Consider the following 13,198-nt stretch of genomic DNA (forward strand, 5'->3'; position numbering starts at 1 on the left):
GTGCACTCTGTGGTCCCTATCACCCATTTAATCCCTCTCCCCTGCCCATCTCCCTTCTACTGGTGACCATTAGTTTGTTCTCTGTAGTTAGGAGTCTGTTTCTTGGCTTGTCTCTCTTTTTTCCCCTTTTGCTCATTTGTTTTGTTTCTTAAATTGCACATATGAGTGAAATTGTATGGTGTTTGTTTTTGACTTATTTCACTTAGCATAATACTCTAGCTCCATCCATGTCTTTGCAAATGGCAAGACTTCATTCTTTTTTATGACTGGGTGATATTCTTGTATATTTATACCACATCTTTATTCTCAATCAGTGGACACTTGGGCTGCTTCCATATCTTGGCTATTGTAGATAATGCCACTGTAAACATAGGGGTGCATGTATCCCTTCAAATTATTGTTTTTGTATCCTTTCGGTAAATACCCAGCAGTGCAATTGCTAGATCATAAGGTAGTTCTATTTTTAACTTTTTGAGGAACCTCGTTACTGTTTTCCACAGTGGCTGTATCAGTTTGCGTTCCCCCAACAGTGCAAGAGGGTTCCTTTTTCTCCACCTCCTCACCAACACCTGTTGTTTCTTGTGTTTTTTATTTTAGCCATTCTGACAGGTATGAGGTATCTCATTGTGGTTTTGTTTTGCATTTCTCTGATGAGTGATGTTAAGCATCTTTTCATGTGTCTCTTGGTCATCTCTATGTCTTCTTTGGGAAAATGTCTATTCATGTCTTCTGCCCATTTTTAAATTGGATTATTTGTTTTTTGGTTGTTGAGTTTTATAAGTTCCTTATGTATTTTGGATAGTAACCCTTAATCAGATATGTCACTTGCAAATATCTTCTCCCATTCTGTAGCTTGCCTTTTTGTTTTGTTGATTATTTCCTTTGCTGTGCAGCAGCTTTTTATTTTGATGTAGTCCCAGTGGTTTATTTTTGCTTTTGTTTCCCTTGCCTCGGGAGCTATATCTAGAAGGAAGTTGCTTTGGGCAATATCAAAAAGATGTTACTGCCTGTGCTCTCTTCTAGGATTTTTATGGGTTCAGATTTCACAGGACTTTAATCCATTCTGAATTTATTTTTGTGTTTGGTATAAGAATGTGGTCCAGTTTCATTCTTTTGCATGTTGCTGTCCAGTTTTCCCAACACCACTGGTTGAACAGACTGTCTTTTTTCCATTGGATATTCTTTCCAGCTTTGTCAAAGATTAATTGACCATATAATTGTGGGTTCATTTCTGGATTTTCTGTTGTGTTCCATTGATCTATGTGTCCATTTTTGTGCCAGTACCATACTGTTTTGATTACTATAGCTTTGTAATATAATTTGAAGTCATAATTGTGATGCCTCCAGCTTTGCTTTTCTTGTTCAAGATTGCTTTGGCGATTTGGGGTCTTTTGTGGTTCCAGACAAATTTTAGGATTGTTTGTTCTAGCTCTGTGAAAATGCTGTTGGTGGTTTGATAGGGATCACATTAAATGTGTAGACTGCTTTGGGTAGTATAGACATTTTAACAATGTTTGTTCTTCTAGTCTATGAGCACAGAATGTCTTCCATTTCTTTATGTCATCTTCAGTTTCTTTCATCACTGTTTTATAGTTTTCAGGGTATAGATTTTTCACCTCTTTGGTTAGGTTTATTCCTAGATATCTTCATTGGTTTTGGTACAGTTGTAAATGGAGTAGTATCACAGAAACGTTTAGGCTGACACACAGTACTTTAAGTTCTGTAAAAATTCATCTAACCACTGCTGTTATCCAGTGCTACGCTTTACATCATATCCCAAAAGATTACCATCAGAAAACTTACCAGAAACTGCTAAATTCAAGACATAGTATACTTAGGATATCCCAGAAAGCCCATCCACAGAATAAATTATTTTGCTATGATTCCTTCTTTATAGAAGTGCATTTTGGCTCTCATCGATCACTCTATGCCATTTGTTTTATGGATTTGATGTGTCAGTGGGATGGGAAGGTAGCTGGTTTCAAAGTCTTGAGTTTGGGCATGTCGCAGAAGAAGAAAGGAAAGCGACCAAGTATAAAGAAAGAGGACATTTCCAGTGGAAACCAGTTGTCAGTAGAAGCTCCCTCCATGACTACCTATTCCACTTCAAGATTAAACTTCCTGTGTACTTCAGTTGGAAGGCAGCCAAAGTTCTAGCCAAAATGCTACGTATTATTTTCCATGTAAAATGCCACCAAATGCAAGCAATAGAGCAGCAGTGCTTACTAAACCTGTCACTCATTTCTAAAGAAATCATCCAGCTCCTAATCTGTTTCAGATTTTCCCAAGAACTAATTATAAGTATGTAGCTTCTCTAGTCTGCCATTTTCTCCTTTTCCAGCGCTTATCTTAACAGTGGTTTTGTGATCACATCTGTGAGGATTAATTCCCTGGAATAGAATTCATTTTGCACCTAAAGATTTAAAACTCATTTAAATTAAGTGGATGTTCTTTTACTGTCTTTGCATCTTTACTGACTTACAGTTCTCTTCTCCACATTGCTTACTCTGTCCATTCTGGTTTGAGGATCGTGCTCTTTTTACAAAGAAGATGGAAAGAAGCAAAATGAAGATGGAACTGCATAGCCCTGCCTTCTCTTGGGGCTTAACGTTATGACACCAGGCTGCACAGTGGCTTTTCCTAATTTTCTCCTATTCCAAACTTAGCTTTTTCTTGCCTTCAGCATTGTCCACAAGCTTCAGATCATTATGTGTTCTGATTGTAGTCTTCAAGGATTATGACACTCTTACAGACAGGTAGGTTTTTTACCTCCATCCATCTTTTCTAAGCCTTCTTTTCAATTCTGATTCCATGGGATTCTCCGGGTATAACAACTGGTTTCTTTAGATTTCTCCCAGTTTCTTTTCTTTGTTAGAATCACTTATTCTTGCATAATCAGAAAATCATATTTTAGCATCTTCTGTGGCCTATGACTCACTGTCCCCTATAACCGTGGGACAACCCTGAGCCATCCTTTTTTTTTTTTTTTAACCTTTTTTGGAAAGCTGTTTTCTCCAAAAATCTGGAAGCAGATGTTCAGGGCTGTTGGTTTAGGAAGCATTAAATACCTGTTGAGGTCCAGGTTTGGGAACTATACACGATATACAAAGAGGATTAAATGAAGGCCCCTTTCCTGGAGGAGATCATAGTCTAGCAGACAAAAGCTATCACATAAACAAGTATTTGCAGTGCATTGTGGTAATTGCAGAAACAGCCAGGGTGCCTGCCATCCAAGAGCTCCAGTCTAAGTTATTCCCGTTTCTTGCTTCTGTAAATCCTAAAATATGTCACAAACGCTTAGGGCTTCTGTTATGTTCACAACAGCCAACGAGTTCTTTGTTGGTCAGAAGTCCAAAATAAAAGTTTCACTCCTTATTTCCACCTTGGGCAAGAGAGATTGTCAGGAGATCAGTTTTATTAGGTTTATTTTCTTCCAGCAGATTGAGACCTCAGAGATGTTAGGGTGGTCGGCAACCCCCCATGTCTGTGTACTTTCGTCATTTGTCTTGGTGAGACCATGTTCTGGTGACTTCTATATGCTCTCCTGGATGATAAGCCCCCCGATTGTCTTTGGATCGCCTCACAGTGCTTTGTTCCTAGTGCTCAGTTTGTGTTCACTTGAATGCTTTCCTTTGCGCTTCCAATTTCAGATTTTATAGATTTCTTATATTCGATTTTTGCCCCTCCCATCCTTTAGCCCTGTTGCTTCTGTGTTCTGGTTCAGGTTCCATCTGATCCAGTCTATAATGCTTCTGAGATGTATTTATCTTTTGCATTAACTTCCAAGTGTACTTTTTCCTCATTCTCTATATAGCTTTATATATAGACATCTTTCTGTAAGTATTTTTCCATTTTTAAAAAATAGATTCTGCTTCCTTAGATCTGTCATAAGACAAACATCTGGATGTTTTCCTGGTTCTCATGGGATGATCTGATTCTCCCCTAAAACAGACTTACAGGAACATTCGAGAAGAAAAGGGTACACATTGTGCAAAACACATCTACTTACATTTTGAAATACTTTCATTCTATTTTAGATCAGCTGCCTCTGTTGCTGTCTGTTCTGTATGGAATGCCCATGTCCTCTTCAATATCAGCTTCTCGAGTCATCACTTATCCTGCATGCAGAGTGGCGGAATAGTTCATTTTCTTCTTTATGCCCACAGGACTTTGTTCATACCAGAGGAGCATTTAGTATCACCCAGGCATTCTTTTTTTAATTTTGGTGCATTGGATTTTAAAAAGTGTACATGCATCTCAAACACTGTTGAAAACTTGTCATTATAATGGCTCCTTTCCCTCTGTTTACATGCACAAAAGCCTTTTGCCCTCCCCTCCCAACCTAGCTGATTCCTGCTTTCAGAAAGATTTGCATCTGTTTGGAGAGCGTGATTTGATTCATAGCATTATACAAATATGAATTAAACAGGCTTTTTAGGGGAAAGTGATTTTTCAGCTCTTTTCAAGTTGGATCTTTGATTCAGCAGATATCTTGTGGCACATCAAATTTCTGAGACAGCAACAGGCTGAACGATACACAAAATACATCCTTACAGGCCTTGCAGTAGAGTTGAGAGGTCTAAGGGTGAGCAGCAACCATAGTGGGGTCACAGCAGTTTGCTGCCCAGTGATTGTGGTTCAGGCCACAAGTACTATTCTAGAATGATCTGAGTGGAAGAGAAAAGACTTAAACTTTGGGAAGATTGAATAAAAATTAATTAGAAGAAATCAGGAAAGCATTCTAGAGAGGGGAAAAAAGCACAAAATAAAGGCAGAGTCCAGGAAGTCCAGACCATATTTAGCTGACCCTCATGGCCTCTCTTTTCCTGTTTATGTCATTTCTGCTTCCTTCTATTAGTAATAATAAATCTTGGTTGCTTTTTATTGCTACTTTTTTTCAAGTTCTTCTGTTGTCAGAACTTTTTTTCATTTGAGTTCTTAGGATTTTTCACTTAGTTTAATCTCTACTTTCAAATATATTAAATCCTTAACATTTTGTGCCCCATTAAATCTGCTCTGCAGTACTGGTCTGTTTTGGTTTATAATAAGCATAATCCTAGAAATGTGAGTGTCATTTCTTTTTGTTTAAGAAGAATAACATTTTCCATAAACTTGAAGTCATTTTCCTTTCAAATTTTAGTTTATAAATTGAAATTATTTCTGAGGCTCACCTAAAAAGCACAGCATGCCGATACGATAAAGCTTGCTTTCGTGTTCTGGTAGGAGAAATTTTGTGTGCTCTTTAAAGTTTGGTTTAACATATAAGGACAAGCATAATTCATTTATGTTTGAGTTGCTTAGAGATATGTTGTTGAAGTTTGGAGAAAGTTTAGGGTTTCTTAAAATCCTGTACTGATGGAGATGCACTCCATCCAAAACTGATAGGAGATCATATATATGACAGTGTGAGGTGGGGTAGGGAGGTGCTGTAGAGGGGGGCAGAGCCTGAGATAGGATGACTGTGTGTCCTAAAAATGCACAAATATTTGAGAGTCTAACTGACATGGGGTAACCATAATGGGAACTAAATTTCAATGTGCAACAGCTTGTACCAAGAAAGATTTGTTTTACTAAGTAACCTAGCCACTGGAGGGAGCCTTTGACTTTGAACTATAAAGGACAGCAGTAAAGGAAAGGAAGATAAAAGGTTTTTGGAAAGCAAGATCAGGTTGCCAGTTGGGGCTTTGAGGAGTAACCATTAGATAAGGCTTAAAACCTGGAGAGCAGAATAAACTCTTCAAGGCATATTTGGGACTCTTGATGACTACTGCCCTGTAGGGGAGGGTTTGAGCACTGATAGAAATTTAACTTGAAATTCAAGAGGTCTTTGGCCATAGGGGCGACAGATACAAATGGCCTAAGGCCGAATAGGCGGGCCAGTTGTCCCTAGCAAACAGGAAAGTAGAGAAATGGGTGGGTTTGTGAATTGAGCTGTATCTAGCCAGTTTAATTAATAAGGCCTATGTGTTTCTAGCAAAAAGACCTTGCGGAGATGGTGCCAAAAATGAAGGTAGAGTCAAGGCTTCCGAGAGGAGACAGAAAATCCTGACCTGGTGGTACAGACTATACTAGAGGAAACAAATACTTGGGATGGCCTTTTGTTTTCAGGTTCCCCTTACATGTGTTTTATCTCACCGTGTTGTCATTACACGCAGATCTTCTGTCCCCTCGCTGAGCAGCAGGTACTGTTTTTCGAATGCAGTCTTACATGGCGCCCTAATATGTGACATAGAGGAAAGCAGGATGGGAGGAGGATGTGCTGTCCTCGTGCCCTGTCCCCTCAGCTTCCTCCCCAGGGGCCGCTGAGATGGTTTTGCAGTCTGAAACCAGTTTGAACACCAGTCTTTCAGGTGAAGATTTTATGCAGACTGGAAAAACTCACTATTTTGTCACCAGTGACAACTTATAAAGAATAGGTTTTCCCACAGTTCTGCCATTGGTAGCAAAGTTTTGCATTTCGTAATGATGAACACGTCGCAGTTACTCTGAGGAACAGAAAGGAGAGAAACCCACTTAGCCGCTATAATGCTGTGTGTTTTTGCCTAAGCCATTCATCTTTTCCTGCTTTAGGATTTTCTGTCAAAGATGCGATGGCAGATGACAGCTTAATTTTATCTTATAATACAGTTGACCGTTGGACAATGCAGGAGTTACAGACACCGAAAAGAGAAAATATATTTAATATAAATATTAAAATACATTTCATAGTGCTGTGCTGAAAAAAAATCCGCATGTAAGTGAACCCGCACAATTAAGACCCACGTTGCGTCAGGGTCAACTGTGGAGCCATTGCTTATAAAACATGTCTTTCTCTATATATCCTACTTAGTAGTTAGACTAGTCTAGTGTTCTGTAAATATACCAAAAATCGTTTCAACCTGCTGTGGATGTTTGAGACTCAGGGTGTCTATGGAATGAGTAAAACCACTCCGTGAATGACTGCTCCTGTTCTTACTACCGCCCCCCCCTCCGACATTTCCACATGTGTGCCTCCCTGGCCTCTCTCTCTACTACACTTTACAGCACTTATTAATCACGTACAACCCAGGGACATTTCTTCTGTTGCTCGTCCAGACTGTAGTTGTTGAACTTTTCCCGTATTTACATTGTCTCACCCTCTCGACTTTAAACTCCTTGAGAACTGGAGACAAAGTTGAAGTTGTTTGTTCTCCTTGCAAACTGTACGCCTTCAGGAAATAGTTGCTTTGACTTTGATCTTGGCCATCTCAACACATACATTTTATCATTTTTGTTGTTGCTGTTGCTGCTAAAAACCAGATTTGTCAACTTGCTTAGTGTGCTGTGACCAACGTGTTATGGACTGGGTGTTAGGTAATCGGCAGGCTGGCCGAATTTTAGACATAATTTCTTCTCTGTGGTGTTCTGATCCAGGGAAACCGAAGGTATACTGATACTTCTTACCCAGTGGCATATGCGAATTTGGTATTTGGCACCTTGAAGGTATTTTAAATTTTATGTCTCTGAGTTCTATACTGAAAAATAAAACTACTACAAACAACTTGACCTGCTTTCCTGCCCTCAAATTATTTAGACCCAAAGATAGTGTTTTGTTGTACATATTTGAAAATCATAAATTAAAATTAGCTTTTTTAACATTATAAAACATTTAAACATTATTAACAATCCTTTAAAAATATACAATTTTTCCTGAATGTGTTATCCTACAACTAAATACTTTAAAAATCAAATAGTGTCATTTCTAATATAAAATATGTCCAGTAACTTGATTTTCATTGTGCTTTGCTTGTGGAAAGTTTAAGGTGCTTTCCATATCTTATTTGTCTTTGTAATATTTTGGTGGTGAGAAGGCTTGTCATTTAGATTGACTACGTGGTCCCTCTGTGAAGATGCTGGCTGTTACCCCTACATTCCTGAGGAGGAAACTGTTTGTACAGAGCCAGTTTCTGGCAAGTGAGGAGTCCTCTGCCTTGGCTTTTTGGAAAGTTTACTGTCTATTCAGTATTGAGTACTGATAAAAAATTGTTGTTAGCCATTTATCAAGTAATAAATGGGCTTCAGATTGCTTTCTCTTCTCTCATTTTGTCCCTACAAGAGAATAAGGCAGATGTTATTCCTATTTATGAAATAGAGCCCTGGGATATTAAGAGCCTTAGATGCTTAGGGTGTATTAATTACCAGTGTAGAGCTGACTTACACAGGCCGTCTGCAATTTTCAGCCCAGTATTTTCTCTATTAGACCTACTGACTTGTACATTCTGAATTGCACCCCACTGTGAAATCCTGTATCAAGAAAGGGAAATGAAGTTGCATCAAGTTGAGTCCAGTGATCAAAGTTCTGGTACTATCTTAAAGGGAAATATGTATTCAAGTAGGATTTTTCAGAGCCCGGATACAAAGGAACCAACTTCCTTTGTGTAAGTGGTTCTCAATGAGGGACCATTTTGGCTCCCCCAGGAGTCATCTGGCAATGTCTGGAGACATTTTTGGTTGTCAGAACTGGGGTGTGTGAGCTCTTGGTATCTGGTGGGTGAAGGCCAAAGACGCTACTAAACATCCTGTAATGCATAGAACAGCGCCCCCCAACACAGACTTATGTAGTCTAAAATGCTAGTAGTGTTGAGGTTAATAACCCTTGCTGTTGTATAGTGCAAGAAATGGATTACCAGAAGCCTTCATTGCCAGAACAAATTTGAGTCAGAGGCAGTGGGGGATAGGGAGGTAAAGGAGGTGATTTCGAGTACGGCTGGGCTTAGAGAGCTGTTTTGGGGAAAGTAGACTTTAATTTCCTTTCATTTGCCCTTTCTTTGTGCCAACACTTGACATAGCAACAGTGGAGAAAGCTGAAGAACATTTCTCTTCTTGTTCTAAGTTACTTGGAATTAGTGGTCCGAGAGCTAAAGATGTCCATCCATGTCTCTGTGACACTTGCAGCTTCACTGTAAACCAGTCATCTGTGCTCTCAGGGTCCCAAGATGTCTAGGTACATGACTTTGTTTTTTGGCAAGATTGTAAGAATTATAAACTAGCTAATTTATTTCTCAAGCTATCTTATAATCATAGTTCACGTGGGATGATCTGAGTTTTTCACTGTTTCTGTATCATGTGCCATATGTGAGTTTCTTTGGCCAACATACAGTTGACCGTTAAACAACTTGGGGCTAGGGGCACCACGTATAAAAAATCCATGTATAACTTTTGACTCCCCAAAACCTTAACTACTAATAGCTTACTCTTGACCGGAACGCCTTACCAATAACATAAGCAGTCAATTAACACGTATTTTGTGTGTTATATGTATTCTTACAATAAGTTAAGCTAGAGAAAAGAAAATGTTACTAAGAAAATCATAAGGAAGAGAAAATACATTTACAGGACTGTACTGTATTTATCGAAAAAAAAAAAAAATTACCTGTAAGTTGACCCATGCAGCTCAAATCTATGTTGTTCAAGAGTCAGCTGTACTCTTGCTTGATTTCATTAGTCTAAAATCAGAGAAACATCTTTTTAAAAAATACTTTGTCTTTTAGAGTGTTTTAAGTTTACAGCAAAACTGAGTGGAAAGTGCAGAGTTCCTATATATCCCCTACTACTCCTGCACAAATGTCTTTTGACTTTATTGCAATACTAATTTTCAAATAAACTATATAAGTGCAAATATTATTCTGTTAATGCAAAATTAAGAGTTCCTTAGTTCCAGTTCTCACTAAATGTAAAGCAAAAGTAAGGAGAAAATTGGTATTATTGAGTTATGGGGTATTTTCTTTTTCTCGATTCAGTGGAAAAGAGGGGCTCAAATCATCTGTATAGGCTTCTTATTGACTTCGGCTACTTAGTTCAAGAGCATTAATCTCCCTCAGAATTTTCCCATGTGGTCATACGTCATCTTTTTATATCAGGGGGATTTTTTTCCTTCCTGAGAAGCTCTTCTTGTTTAGAGTTCAGTTTCTGGTTGATTGAAAACCATTTTAAGTTATTCGGTCTGACAGTTTGACCACTTTAAAGGTTCAAATGTGGCATAGCCACCAAACCTTCCTGTAACAGAGGGTATTTTAGAACTTTGTTAGTGCCTCATGCAGTTGGAGCCAGAGTGAAAATGATGATTGCATTGTTCATTAGAAATCCCCCCAACCCCTGACTTGACTGCAGAGACCAGTTTGTTCCCTCAGCCGAAATATTTCTCTGTCCTGCTAATCGTGGCCAGTGGACATACTGTAATGTTGCTGTGTTTCTTTTTTGCCTCCTTTTAGTCATGGGTCTTATAGGCCCCTGGGTTTTCCCTTAAATATTGGACCCATTAAAAAGTCAGTTAATAGTCTGTACCATGTAGATCAAGAGAGAGAGCTTGGTGTTATTAAAAAAAAACAACTCCGATAGGGTCTGGGTTCAAGTCCTTCCTATACCAGTTATGCGACCTTGAGCAAGTTATTCTGGAGTGTGTTTCTTTATCTGTTAGACGGAGATGATTCTCCCTGCTCTGCCTACCTCACAACATGAGGGTCAAATGAAATAATAATTGACTCTGAGAGAGCCTTGTAAATTGTACAACTTAATGCAGGTGTAAAGTGGAATGCAGACAGAAGGGTGAGCCTTAGGAAACCGCATTGATTGTGAAAGGAAAGTCGATTTGAAGAATTTATTTTCCCTTATCTTGACTTGTCTGTATGGCGTAGACGACCTCTTCTTCATCTTAGTAATTCAGGGATGACTTTCGTTGGGTTTGGTTGTGGTTTCTTTTTTTCTTTTTATAAATAAGGTCAGTCGGGTTAAATGCTTCACTTGCTGAAACATGATACCGTTTGGCATAGAACAGTAATTTGAGCAAAGCAAAATTATAAAAAGAAAATTCTGAATTCACCAAATATCACAGACTGCCTGATAGAATATCATCGTCGTCGTCACCATCATCATCAGTGATGATTGCTAATCAGTTCTCTGTGCTCTTCTCAAAAACCTCAGTTGATAGTTTGACCTACATCCCTATTTCCAATAAAACAATTACTCTGGTAGCTATGCTTCACCCTTTCCCCTCCAGCCAATTAGAGTATGTGGATTCTGGATGGTAGTAGATCAAGTTAGTTTAGTCACAATTTCTAAAAAGCCTTTTTACATTGATAGTGTCTTGTCATGTATGACACTATTCATAACTAGAGCCAGCGAACTAACTGTAGGACTCCAGGACTTGAGTTTTAAATGATCAGTAGAACTGTTGAAATAGAGTAGGTAGACTGTGCTGGAAATTATCCCATCTGAGAGGTAGCTTAGCTCCTGCCTGCTCAGCCTTTATGACTAATGGAAAAATACTCTTTTCAAATTCAAAAGCCTATTCATTCCTGCCTTTCTCTTCTGAAATGCATTACCAGTTTTATCATCAGGAAGAAGTTAATTATTTTTCCTTTTCTATTGGCTTATGTTTATTCTTCATAAAATGACTTTTCTTCCATTTAACGGGCTCAGAAATGAGCTCCTATATTGAACTTTGCAGGCTTGATAGCGTAAATCAGCTCAGCTGGCTAAATGCCTCCCTGACTGAAACTTCATAATGTACCTGGAACTCAGTTGTGCTCTGGAGCATGGAGTCTTTAAACTGGATTATTGATTTACAAGCGCAAGATGGTGAAGTGTCTATAAGAAGGACAAGACGCTCCCTCTCCTGATCCTTGAGCAAGTCTTTCCTCGCTGATTTCAGGGGCTTTGAGCTCATGAGGAAAATCCTAACCACGTTTATCTTGCTAGGACAACCCATCTCAAATGCTCAGTAAAGAAAGAATAATTCTTCTCCCGCTTAACCACTAAAGAACAACATATGTTTCTAACGTCAGCTTTTTATTTTTTTTTTTTTATCTTTCATTTTTTTGTTGGTAAATCTCCCAGACAACAGCAGTTCTGTAGAGAGTTTAAATATGAAGGAATGGCAGGACGGGCTAAGGGCACTTCTACCCAACATTAACATCAACTTTGGTGGACTGCCCAATTCTTCCTCCCCCTCCAACGCCAACCACAGTGCACCAACGTCCAACCCTGCCACCACCGACAGCCTGAGTTGGGACAGCCCTGGCAGCTGGACAGACCCAGCCATCATCACAGGTAACTTTCTCGCTCCTTCAGCTCCACTGACTGCCATCGTTTGGTTTTTAGCACCGATTAGATTAAAAAAAAAAAACAAAAAAAACCAGAGGTCTCTTCAACAGAAGCTTCTTTTTCACGAAGCCGCCAGTGTGGGGTGGCCGGTTTTGCTCTCCGGGGTTGCGCAGTCTCGGTTTAACTCTGTAGGCCTCGTTGTATAAGGCACTTGGCGCCTAGGTTGTTCTTCGGGTGTGAGCAGGTGCTCACGTCTGGCAGCATGTGTGTAGTTTTCAGGTCTCAAAGTACAAAAGTTTCTGACTTATCCTTTTAAAGGAACATACTCCACTTTTTGAAAATAAAGCTCTCTATTATAAGGCTCTCTTGGTTACGTATCCCTGTCAGAGAAGGAGAAGCGCAATGGGGAAATGACAGTGTGCAACTGTGGGGACTTGGTTTGGCAGCTCTGCCTCTGTGACAGCAGGGGACGGTGTCTGTGTAGGGGAAGAGGAGGCACGGGTTTCTGTCACGATGAATCGTCCTTGGGGGTGGAGGGTCAAAAAGCACATATGATTAAAAAGGTCTTATTTGGAAGGAGTTGAAGACTGTAATTTTTCTGTTTCTTTTTGGATAAACTAATCCTGCCTTAAAAATTCCCTATTGGATGGGTTTCTGGTTCTTTCTGCCCAGACTCACCGTTTTCCCTCTTGTTTTCTTTTCTCTCCTCAGGTATTCCAGCAACTTCAGGAAACAGTTTAGACTCTCTTCAAGATGACAATCCTCCACACTGGCTAAAATCCCTTCAGGCCCTCACAGAGATGGACGGCCCCAGTGCTGCTCCGTCACAGACCCACCACAGCGCCCCCTTCAGCACACAGATCCCTCTGCACAGAGCCAGTTGGAATCCCTACCCTCCTCCTTCAAATCCTTCCAGCTTCCACTCCCCACCCCCAGGCTTTCAGACAGCCTTCAGACCCCCCAGCAAAACCCCCACAGATTTACTACAGAGTTCAACACTGGACCGCCATTAGGGAAAGAGGAGGCACCATTAGAAAATGCAGGATTTGTCCCACCCTGTTTTCTCCCTCTCAGCCCACCTACCGCTCCCTTCTCATCTCTTACGTTCTGAAGAATCCAGTTCCTGATCAATTTTTTT

General features: G+C 39.7%; 1 protein-coding gene across 5 annotated transcripts in view; it reads left to right on the forward strand.

Annotated features, from left to right (window-relative positions):
• CNOT4 (CCR4-NOT transcription complex subunit 4) overlaps window positions 1-13,192 on the forward strand; it is a 136,624-nt gene extending 123,432 nt beyond the window's left edge. For 3 of the 5 annotated variants that reach the window (XM_040643966.1, XM_040643968.1, XM_040643967.1), the window contains 2 exons: window positions 11,854-12,066; window positions 12,772-13,192. In XM_040643966.1, the coding sequence (XP_040499900.1) occupies window positions 11,854-12,066; window positions 12,772-13,073 (515 nt within the window). In that variant the 3' untranslated portion in view covers window positions 13,074-13,192. The remainder of the gene's footprint in view (window positions 1-11,853; window positions 12,067-12,771) is intronic. The other 2 variants (XM_040643969.1, XM_040643970.1) reach the window with 1 other exon arrangement.
• Window positions 13,193-13,198: the final 6 nt, after the last annotated feature.

This window comes from Ursus maritimus, unplaced genomic scaffold (genome assembly GCF_017311325.1).
Source record: "Ursus maritimus isolate PB19 unplaced genomic scaffold, ASM1731132v1 scaffold_3, whole genome shotgun sequence".
Lineage (NCBI taxonomy): Eukaryota > Metazoa > Chordata > Mammalia > Carnivora > Ursidae > Ursus > Ursus maritimus.